Genomic DNA, 10,981 nt, shown 5'->3' with positions numbered 1-10,981 from the left:
TTATAATTTTAAAATAAAAGTGTGTTCAGAGATTAGTAGATCATAATCTTATGACCTCAACTAACGAATAAAGTCGTCATATCAATAAAAATAAGTTTCGCATTTACATAGTTTCAAAAAGCCATGTTTGTTATCAAACGTACAATCCAGGCTTTCTAAACGTAAACAGTTATTTTTACAGTGCCAACATAAAACCTCCCAGTGTAATCCTCTTGATTCGTGTACTAAAAACATCGAGTACAATGCTTATCCACGTTCACGCAACAAAATATCACAGCTGGAAGAAAAATATCATTGATCATGCAACAGTAACACACTCACATTCGGTTAATATAATCTATAAGAGGGCATCATTCAAAGGTTTGTCTTTCTCCTTGTTAATCCAAACATAAACAAAAGTAAGAAAGAGGGCCCACCCACCCACACACCCTTTCTTGTGCAGGAGTGGCATGGCAGGAGGCGAGATCCTACCGAAGCGGCCACGTGAGGGCAGAGTCGGGAAGCGTGCACGTTGACGCGGATTCATTTGTACTAATAATACTAATTTGCACTAATAAGACTGAGGTGAAGAAGATAAAGAAGTAAAGACAGACAGACATCTTGCTTGCCCACACACACATATATATATATATATATATATATATGTGTGTGTATGTAAGTGTTTGGTAAAATGTTTGTTCACATCACGAGAGTTTTTTTGAGAGAAAAATTGTTATTTAGAAATGTAAATACATCATTGAGATTACTTTGAATATTGATATTACTATAATTTAATACATGTTTTTTCTGTTTTTTTTTTGCCAATTATGGTTATATGATTTAGTATGTAATCCATTTACACTTTAACACACAATGAACATTTTTATTTTTTATAAAAATAATAAATAAAGTATTATCTTGTTCCATTAAAAAAACAACAATATAAACTTTACGTTACTTTATAATATTTTTCTTTTTCTTAATGCAATTCTTTGGCTGAAAATACAATGCCTCCTCGTCACTTGTCAATAATCGGAACTCATATTGACACATATACCAATGCTATGGATGAAAAGAACACCTTTGTTTGTAAGTCCAAGCAACACCCAAGTATGGATACACAACATGTATTTGTTGAACCTTTTGTCATTTTGTGTTTTGTTTTCTTCCATCTCCTTGTGCCCAGAGCCACCTGCCCCCAAAGCTTTGCCGAACCCAGTTGCAGGTTCCGAATGGGGAGGGGGGAAGGTGACAAGCTAACAACCTGACAGAGAAGAATGAGCCCCATTACAAAACAAGAGTTGTGATTTTCAAGAGAGAGGATCTGCAGCAGGCGTAAGTGGAGGTCTTTTTGGTTGGGTTTGTGGTTGGTCCGGTGAATCTCCATGTACTGTCCAGTACAGAGAGCCCTGTGTTGCACAGCACGTGAACGTGACACTATTAATATAGAAGAGAGGTCCACATGGGGCCTGTCCCTACAATAAGGACTCGGAGATGGCCCGCCAATGAAACAACAGGCCAACAATATCACCCCAAAACCTCCTCATTTGGACTCTATCTGTTTTTGGCACCTCGCCTCCTGCTTGCTCCCGTTGTTTCAGCACATGAATCCCCATCTCGCTCACCGATTGTCGACCAACATGTTTGGCAGACCAGCGTAGATCCAGGGCTTTTGCCTTTCTCAATCCAAAAAAAATATACGGTGGAAAGCCTTTGATGGACAGCTTCCACGTGAGTGCGAAGTGCAGTATACAGTAGATCGACATCGATCGCAGAGCTTGGTGGGTGGTCTCACCCAACTTCAAATCTATCTCAACTATTTGGTGCGTTTGGTTCACAGATCCCAAGCTAGATCTGTTCTTTCAGTTCAGAATTCAGACTTTCTTGTGGTACACATATGCGACTGATGTCGAAGGCTGTCCTAGGATAAGTGAAGGCAGAAGTGGAGGTGAAAAAGCATGTTGCTTGAGACAGATCTTTAGTTTGAAGGCTGCGGCGTGAGTGTTGCGTGAGAGCTATGATTTGGGAGGTGGAGTTGAAGCTGATCTTTATGGTCCTGGAGGAAGTTGTGACAGGAAGTCAAGGTTGAGAAGGTGTGCACAGCGTGAGGTAGAGAGAAACAAGGTTCAGTGTGTTGTCACTATGGGTAAGAGAGGAAGTGCTTGCGTGTTCGCCCTGCAGCGGGTCTGTGCTTGTTTAGCAGCGGTCCTCTACGTGTGCGCCCATGTGACCGCCGCCGCGACTTGTAGATCGACTCGTCTCTCGACCGCCGCCAATGTGACCATCTTCCCTACTGATGCCCTTACTTGCACTGAATCCCCAGCACCAGATGGTATCACCGGCTCCTTCCTTTTGTGGGTATGCGTCTCTTCGACTTGCTACTCAACTTCTCCTCACCTTGCATAGATCTCCCTGACACTTTTTTCTGTGCGCACAAATAGGACATGTGAAATCTTCTGTAGTTGCCGAAGTTGGTCGTATTCGATGGAATATGTGACGCACTTTGGGTCATCCAGGCTAAGAGACCAAGTGCGTCTTTGATGAGTGAGCGAGTGGGAGTTTATAGTCATCTATGTCTTATGCAGATCAAAACCTTGCCTTATTTTTCTCCCACTGCTTGAATTTGTCAAGAGTTACCCAGGACCTTTGTTTTTTCCTAGTTTCATTTGGTTCTGGATCTGATCTCTAGACGACTGGTCATTGTTTTGTGGTGTATGGCAGTCACTGAAAGATCAGGGAACTGGATACGTTAGCATTGTCGTGGCGGCCCCTCTAGATGTTGGGCAATGGGTAGCGCTTGGATTCTCAGAACAAGGCGAAATGATAAAATCTACAGCCATTATTGTCTGGATCGCCCGCGGCCTTCCTCGGGTGAGGACCTATTATCTCAGGGATAAGGTAGAATCAGCCGTTGTACCTGATGCTACCAGAATAACCTTCGTAGCAGGTCCGGAGCTTAGCTATGACAGTAAACAAAAGACTGTTTTCATGGCGTTTCAAATCGATTTTGCCAAGTCGTTGGCTAAGCCTAACTTCCTGCTGTACGCTCAAGGTCAAGAATCTGCAGACGATGCGCCAATGCAGCACAATGTTCAATGGATGGATAAATCATCATTCCCTACTGGTACGTTTCTAGTGTCTTCCCCACATGTGAAACTACACTTTTCGTGTCCCTTGTTACGGAAGTGTGATGCGAGATTTTGTGTTTCAATTCTGCAACGACCGTTTATATGTGTCCACCTTATGAAAGGCACATTCCATGCTAAAGATGTGGTGGATGATGAATGATTTAAGAACCTGGCACGGATAGGTACAAATTTCAATACTTACAGAGTCGTTGTTAACACTCGTCGCGGAGGTCTTTCGAATCTGACTTGCTGGCGCGTTTTGGCGTTGCAGGTAGTGTAGGAGAATCTGCAGCTGATAAGCTTCAAAAGAGAGTGAGGACTCACGGAGCGTTGCAGGTGTTCGGGTGGGGAATCCTGCTGCCCATTGGGGTCCTATTTGCTCGCTACGCCAAAAGCCTTGACCCTGCGTGGTTCTACATCCACATCACGTTCCAAATGATAGGATTCATATTTGTCATTGCTGGTTTGGGCACTGGTGTTAGCCTTGCTAACGAGATCAATGTGCATGGTTTAGCGGGCCACAAAGGACTCGGTTTCTTCCTCTTCGCCCTCGCCATTTTACAGGTTTGTGGAAATTTCTCATGTCGTCTCGGTCTCTACCTAGAAAAATTGGATTCTCAACTTCGAACACGATAGTACCTTGAGCTGATGTGACGGGTTCTAAGTAAAAAGAACTTTATCACTCAGACAGCATATAAAGCCTCTAAGCTAGAAAATAGAGCTGACCATTACGCTCACCTTTATCAATTCGTTTTGCTCCTCACAGTGAATTAATCGTAAAAATGTCTGTAACAGGTGTTAGCTGTCATAGCACGCCCCGGGAAGGACGCCAAGCTGCGCAAATACTGGAATTGGTACCACTGGTGGGTAGGTCGATTGGCACTCTTTCTGGCTTGTATCAACATCTTCGTGGGCTTAAACCTTACCAAAAATAATAGGGCTGGTACAAACCCGCTGAAGACGAGTTACATTATACTCCTGGTCTTGGAGCTTGTAGTTTTCGCCATCTTGGAAGCCCTCTACTGGTTCAAGTGGAACCGATCCCGTCCTGTCAACACCTCTGGGACTTCCCTTCGATGGAACCCAACTGACCGATACTGAACAGCATGAAACATGAACAAATCTTCTGTTTCTTGCAGAATCAACTAATTTATTCTGGCTTCATTACCATCCTTAGATTCACTTTCAACGCAATGGAGGATGGAGAGACGCAGCATCGTAATTCTACGCAATTGATTTCAGCAAGCTTGAGGAGTCCAGTAAAAATTGCACAACTGGTGCGGCGTTGTTCACGCTGGTGTAGGTACAGCAGCAGGTTGAAAAGGAAGGATACATCCTGTTCGCTGGAACAAATTAATTGCGGCGTGTGGGATTGAAACACGTGATACGTTAGTAATCCTGTCGCACGGAGAAAGTCTAGAAACGGTGTATACTTAGAGATTGTTCCCGTTTCTGACGCTCTGACCGATGTTGCTACCATTCTATCGTAATCGGACATTCTAATATTACTTTGATTCTTGGTAAATCGCCATTCTTATTTTAATTATCACCTTTCAAGATTTAAGCTGGCTATGTAGCAAGTGGAGTTTCCAATTCATCAAAAGAAGACTTTTTATTATCTCTAGAGCTGAAGTTCACTAGATAAATAACATGCTTGTCACGAGTTTGAATACAAATCTGTTCTGGTCCTTGTTTGAAATGCTCTCTTATCCGTCATCTTAAGAATGATCCTACCTGGTTGGGGGCGAATAATTTATGACGCTCCTCGAGACGGAGCCCCAAACCGAGCGCATGCGGTTTTGACAAAGCAAGTGATCCATTTCCAAGTCAGGGTTAAGTTAAAAAAACTCTAGGACTAAACACGTTTTATCGTTTTAAACTACAGGAGAATCAAAGAAGGCAGAATTGATGGTAGTCGAGATTACAACGGAAGTACTTACAGACAAAAAACTGTACAAAGTTGTTGACGAAGAGATGAAGTCAGGGTTAGAAAACACGTAAACACTCATTTACGTAAAACCCCCGACACGTTCACTACTTCCCATCATGTTCGTGTCTTCAATCTCTTCCGTCTCTGCAGTGCGATGATCAACAGAATGCAACAGCAACCTGTGTATGAAGGATCCAAGAATTCGGAGAAGGCAGGACCCATCACCTTCCATACTCGATCTTACTATCGTGCAAAGCGTATCTCAACTTGGCTGCAGTTAATATAATCACCTACAATACGAACCCTCAGGCGTTGGTTATGTTCAATCCTGGTGTTCGACTTCAGAACAATGATGAATGTCCATCGCCTTCACATCACCTCGTAAGTTTCATGTCTCAGAATTCTTCCAACAACACGCTGGATCATACGAATAAAAATTAGATGCAATGACGAAGTATTTTATATACAATTGTAAAATTTACGCGACAGGGGCTGAGCCAACCCCATAAGTTTCGATACAAGCAGTCAGTGTTGTCAGTAGGTAAAAGCCAGGAGAAACACCTGGCAGTTTCAAGGGGAAAAACAGCAAATGAGTTGGGACAACCCAACTAACCGTCCTCATCTTCAGTCATAATCGTCCTCATCGGGATGTACAGAGGAATGGAGTTCGCTCCCTTGCATATGTAATGTGCCCCCTAAGACATTGTCACTATGTACATCCAATTCCTTGGTCGCTTCATTACCAGGCCCGTCACATTCTTGTTCTTCCTCTTCCTTGGCAACTAGTTCATCAATTGCAGGAGCTATTTCACCATTTTCATCTAAATCAATATTTAAATCGAATCCATGAAGTTTTGAAGACCTACTCGCAGGGCCGGACGAGGTGGGAGTAGCATCTCTGTTAACCGCCTCCTCCACTTTGGGTTTAGGAAAATGAACTATGGAATCTAAAATTACGCCCTCATGATCGGAGGATGGTGAACATGCATCCATTTCTGCATCATCAGAGTCTACTGCTTTCTCAACACCATCGAAGCGTGCACTAGCACCCCCATTAGATCCTCTTCCTCGTCCCCCACCTCTGCCCCGCCCTCGACCTCGACCTCTACCTGACGTTGATTGAGCCTCCTACAAACAATAGTTAACCCATGAATATCTCACAACATACACACACCATTTTTTTTAAAATCACGTGACCCTTCGAACTAATAGCAGTTTCTCGCAGAAACTGAATTATAATATTAGGGTCAGAGAAAGTAACTGAAATACATCAATACCATCACAATAAAGTCAAACAATAGATAACAGAAAACACTTACTGCTCACACAAAACTCGATGTGTTAGTAGGTAAACCTCGATAGGAAACATAAATGGTGAAGAAAAACATACCGATTTGGGTCGTTTCAACACCTCCTCATCACTATCGTCTCCATCTGAATGCTTTCTGCAGATAAGCAAAAAGCTCGAAGCAGGTTACTTCTGTGACACACCTTACCGTCAGTCTGACTCACGATCGAACAGACAAATCAACTAAAGAAATACAGATTGGGTAGAAAATCTACCTAAAAGCTCCAGTGAGATACATGCCTCATTTCGCAACTAAACAAATACATCATAATACAAACCGCATTAGAAAGTGAAAGCTTTCACGTATTAGATTATAGCTAGAGTTTCAAACATCTCATACCTCCTCCCACTAATTCTTTCCTCACCGGTAGTTTCTGCACCAATATCTGGAACCTTAGAAACAATTTCTTGTAGGAAATCAAACACACTATTTGTCTGTACACACTGCTTCCTGTACAATACACAAGCGAAACGTAAGGAAAGGGTGTGCTGTGGTATTTCAATGGATAAAATTCCATAAACATCAAGAATAAATTGTTGTCATAAATACCGCGTAACGATGCATGACATACAGGGACCATAACCAAGAGAATGCTGCCAGAAATTCGGTTCCAATGTCTCATAAAGATTCCTCATGAGACAAGAAAATGTGTATCATCGCTTACAAGTGAATAGAACTCATGGTTTTAGCGCCCCTCCGGAGAGTAATTTCGTAAGTTTTGTCGCAAAGGTTCTGAAGAAACATCTCCAAAGCTTTAGCTGCAGTAAACGAGCAAATTCTTGTATCAGTACCGAAAAATGCATCCTGAAGACTCGTTTGGAAGATTAAAAATCCCACATCAGCTACAAATAATTGTACTAACACAAGAACTTTGAGTGCAGGCATGACCTTATAACTTGTCAGTCACAAAGTCTTGGAGCATGCATGAAGGATGGAGACATAATATTCAGTAGTGACAACCTGCCACCACTGCCCACTGACTTCATCAGCTCCCGTTGTGGATACACATCAGAATCGACCAAAATTCTTTTCAAATTCTAGCACACCTTAACAGTAGGGGAATGGCAATAACATGCCCCTAAAGCTTCAACTACTCTAATAAACTATCTCGCAAGCAGCGAGCGATTTACCAGATCAGACACCGTATGAAAGACAAGGAGAAATTTCGAAAGAGAGTCGAGGAATAGAGAGACGTACAAATCAACACTGGTGTCGCCACAGCGATCTTCCCGACTTCTTCATCGGCTTGCATAATCTTTTTTATTCGAGCCTGAGACGAGCAAAGATAAATTGATTTCGTTGCTCGCTGGCATTGATTACTGGGCATACAGTAGCACACGGAAAAATGTTGTCGCGATGTGTGTGTGCAGCTTAATATCTCATCGTAAACACGTTTCTCTTTAGGTCACTTTTACCTGCTCTAACCTTCAATCGCCATTCAACATGGGGCAACTTACTACCACATCTCGTGGGCAACAGCCTGTAAACGTCTACAATAAGAGTCAAGTTCTGACACATGTACAAAGCCGTGATGATCCATTAACTTGAGCTACTTCTGTAGTGTGCACCTGCGAGTGGACTCGAAGGTACGCTTTTACCCATATGTGCGCTAGTCTAGTTGCAGACAATTATGCTATCTATCGCTCGAAAGCAACAGCTATATCATTGGTGAGACACGTACTCACTAAAAAAGCCGGATTTTTCAGGCCTCCTGTACTAGTTCGTCTAAAAGCAGAAAAAGTAGACGACAAAAAGCTTACCTATGCGATTCATTATTCATTTGATTTTCAGTATACTATCAACTGATTCTTGAAATCTTCCAGAACGAGTAAACCCCTGCACTTAACAATCAAAGCCGGCTCTAGAGTAACCTTTCATGAAACAAAGACCTCACCACAAGGCACCTGTATCGGCTATTGACCGGCTCTAGTACACATCCTCTCTCATAACCATGTCCCCTTCCCTGTCAAAAGCTCCGCTCTCAGGTATTAAATTTAAATTACTCAGTTCTTACAACAGTGTTTTCTTCCACAGAGATAGGATTTGCACACTTACAGCAGGGAAGCGCGTGTCCAGCATCTTCTTCATCTGTCCGAGTAAACGAGGTGCTTCCACTGCTTCTGCGGTTTGCGTATGTCCACACTTTCACTTGTGTGCGCCGATACTAAACCCTACGCTCCGCTCATCCACAGCAACCTTGAAGTAGCCCCAGAGACGGAGGAAAAGAATCTACTAAGGTAGGACCTATGCGCGCTCGCACAGGCTGCACACTACTGTACCCTGGCCATCCTGGACGCGTTCGTTGCATGCCACAACCCGTTTTCTAACTTTCTCTGACCTTCTCCTGGCCGAGTTCATTTCGAATCTCCATAACCGCCTCCGCGATTTCGTTATTAATCATGAATTTTCACATTAGACAAAGAGGACTAGCTCCGAGGCTTCCACGCTATGCCTGGTGTTCCACCAAAAAACCGGCCCAGAAACCGTCTGAAGTCGTCTCCTAACAGAATCAAGCCATACTCTCGTAGGAAAAAACCGAGAGTCCACGAGTAAACGGCTAAGCAAACCATAAGAAGACTCCATCCACGGATTAGCACCAACTCCAGCAAAGCGCCACGTAAACTCACATAAGTGCGAACGCCAATGCGTACACCTGCAATATAAAAGAGACCCCCGAGACCAACACGAAATATAACACCGCAGACAGAGCAAGGCTCGAGGAGCTCGTTGCAACCTCTTCCTCAGTCCATGAAACGCGAGTCAACGCGATGAAGGCAACGGCGAAAAACAAGCGACCTTCTAACCTCCGACCCTAAGCCTTCTGTGACGAGACCAACCAAAACGGCACTAAAACCGCACCAAAAAAACTGCTCCGGAACACGTTGGAGAGACGAGTGCGATGGAAGTAAGGAAAAGGGTGGGGGGGGGGGGGGGGGCACTAGGTTCTGCGGAGAATGTCGACAAAGAGGAGTAGGAATGGCTTAAGCGAAGAGCTACTCTCGCTTCATGCTTCATCAAAAAAAAAGAAAAAGAAAAAGAAAACGAAAGCGCGCCATTGAGGCATCAACCGGGAACATCCAGTGATCCCGTTCTGGCGAACCAGTCACCCGGTCGTTTGTTCGTTAACCTATTAATGTAAGCTGCTTTAATGTAAGGCATTCACTTAAAATAAGGATGCAATGGAACAGGAAATTACGTTCAGTTTTCATAATTAATTGTGTTGAGTGTTGGTTTGTGCCAAAATCTAGCGGGTACAATATTTTATACTTCCCGTACGATATTGGATGAGACCGTTGAGTTAATTTTATAGCTAGAACCTCATTGAAGAATTTCAACGAAGTTTAAGAACAAGTTCTAGTTATTAACAGGTATACGATTGTAGTTAATGCAATATTAGGGTTTTGAGAGAATTATTGTAAAACAAGGCAGTGAAGCAACGAGCTTCAGATGATCACAACTTCAACGATTGTGTCGTCGTTGGAGTTGTGTTCACATCATCGTCGACTTCTGGTACGGAGATCTTCGATGTTACATCCAGAAAATCGCTGCTTAGCTTTGATCGATTGCGGTGATCCTCGTGATGTGGGGGATTTTCTCTTGACGGGAGCGAATGTGGAGTTTCTCGATTCTCCCACACTCGCTGCCTTGTCTCGGGACGTGTGTGTGCCGGACACGACATACACTTCCGTTTTCTTGGGTTACAGAGTTTGAATCCACAGATGTCCCTGGGTTAGCATTTTGATGATCGCCTGATGCTTGCAGCGGAGGCAGTGGTTGACCGATGGTTGGATTGCTATTGTTTTGCTTCTGTGTCTTGAGTCTTCAATGAGTCTTTCACGAAGTTTGTATGTTATTATTATTATTATTATTATGTTCAGATTCTCCTCTTCTTCGCATCAACTTAGGTCTGAGATTTGGCGTAAATTTCTACACATACGGCTCAGGAGTTGGCCTTGTTTGGTGTCACCTCCTTGCTGATATGGGCATTAACACTCTTGGTTGTGAACGCCTTCAATAGGAAGGTTTTCTAGAGAAGCGCAGGATTATCTCAATAAAAGACTTCATTGGTGAGCGGCTGTGTACAAGGTTCGTGGACTCTTTTATAAGTAATTTGAATGGACCAAGGCGTCGTGTCTGATATACGAACTCTGATGTGAATTTTTTTCTCGTATTTTTCGGCTGTGTACAAGGTTGCCAGTGCACTTAGAAGAACAGATATAGGATCGTTGCCGTCTTTTGATGATTTTCTCGCTGTCGAAGTTTACAAACGTATAAGGCATGGGACGCTGCAAGTTGAAAGTCTGTCGGAGGCTTGTACGCAGTCTTTCCTTAAATTTATGATGAAGTCATGTGTGACTTCATGGTTGTGTTGATCGTTTGAATAGTTGTGCTTCAAACATGGATTAAACGAGCGGTTGGTTTGAATATTTTGCACAACTTAATATTCTAGCTATGTTACAGAACGCAAGGTTTCCAGACAGCCTATCACCACCTCCAGCCAGTTCTTCCCAACGGCAATCAGCAGTGTGGTCGGGGATTTATAGTGTTGTTTTTGCAAGAATTACATGCCCAAACAGCATCGACTCTTCCTGTGA

General features: G+C 43.2%; 2 protein-coding genes across 16 annotated transcripts; one reads left to right on the top strand and one right to left on the bottom strand.

Annotated features, from left to right (window-relative positions):
• Positions 1–1,731: 1,731 nt before the first annotated feature.
• On the top strand, positions 1,732–4,632 carry LOC112281460 (cytochrome b561 and DOMON domain-containing protein At3g07570). Its single transcript, XM_024517996.3, has 4 exons — positions 1,732–2,337; positions 2,701–3,103; positions 3,379–3,671; positions 3,903–4,632. The coding sequence occupies exons 1-4, from the start codon at positions 2,122–2,124 to the stop codon at positions 4,206–4,208; spliced, it is 1,218 nt and encodes a 405-aa protein (XP_024373764.1). The 5' UTR covers positions 1,732–2,121; the 3' UTR covers positions 4,209–4,632.
• Positions 3,766–9,312, bottom strand: LOC112281461 (uncharacterized). Of its 15 annotated transcripts, XR_016502517.1 has the most exons (9): positions 8,442–9,312; positions 7,584–7,866; positions 7,275–7,355; positions 7,051–7,144; positions 6,726–6,836; positions 6,428–6,482; positions 5,651–6,165; positions 4,842–5,454; positions 3,766–4,450 (listed from the first exon to the last, which is right to left on the bottom strand). XR_016502517.1 is itself a non-coding variant. In XM_024518004.3 (7 exons), the coding sequence occupies exons 2-6, from the start codon at positions 7,711–7,713 to the stop codon at positions 5,662–5,664; spliced, it is 894 nt and encodes a 297-aa protein (XP_024373772.1). In that variant the 5' UTR covers positions 7,714–7,811; positions 8,442–8,582; the 3' UTR covers positions 4,701–5,454; positions 5,651–5,661. The 15 variants fall into 15 exon arrangements, 14 of the variants coding, with proteins under 14 accessions (XP_024373772.1, XP_090105692.1, XP_090105696.1 ...); XM_024518004.3 differs by lacking the exons at positions 3,766–4,450; positions 7,275–7,355 and having other exon boundaries at positions 4,701–5,454; positions 7,584–7,811; positions 8,442–8,582; XM_090249566.1 differs by lacking the exons at positions 3,766–4,450; positions 7,275–7,355 and having other exon boundaries at positions 5,017–5,327; positions 7,584–7,811; positions 8,442–8,582.
• Positions 9,313–10,981: the final 1,669 nt, after the last annotated feature.

The sequence above is a fragment of the Physcomitrium patens genome, chromosome 4 (genome assembly GCF_059467195.1).
Source record: "Physcomitrium patens ecotype Gransden chromosome 4, ASM5946719v1, whole genome shotgun sequence".
Lineage (NCBI taxonomy): Eukaryota > Viridiplantae > Streptophyta > Bryopsida > Funariales > Funariaceae > Physcomitrium > Physcomitrium patens.
The sequence above is the reverse complement of the archived record's forward strand: the minus strand, read 5'-3'. Positions and strand labels throughout refer to the sequence as shown.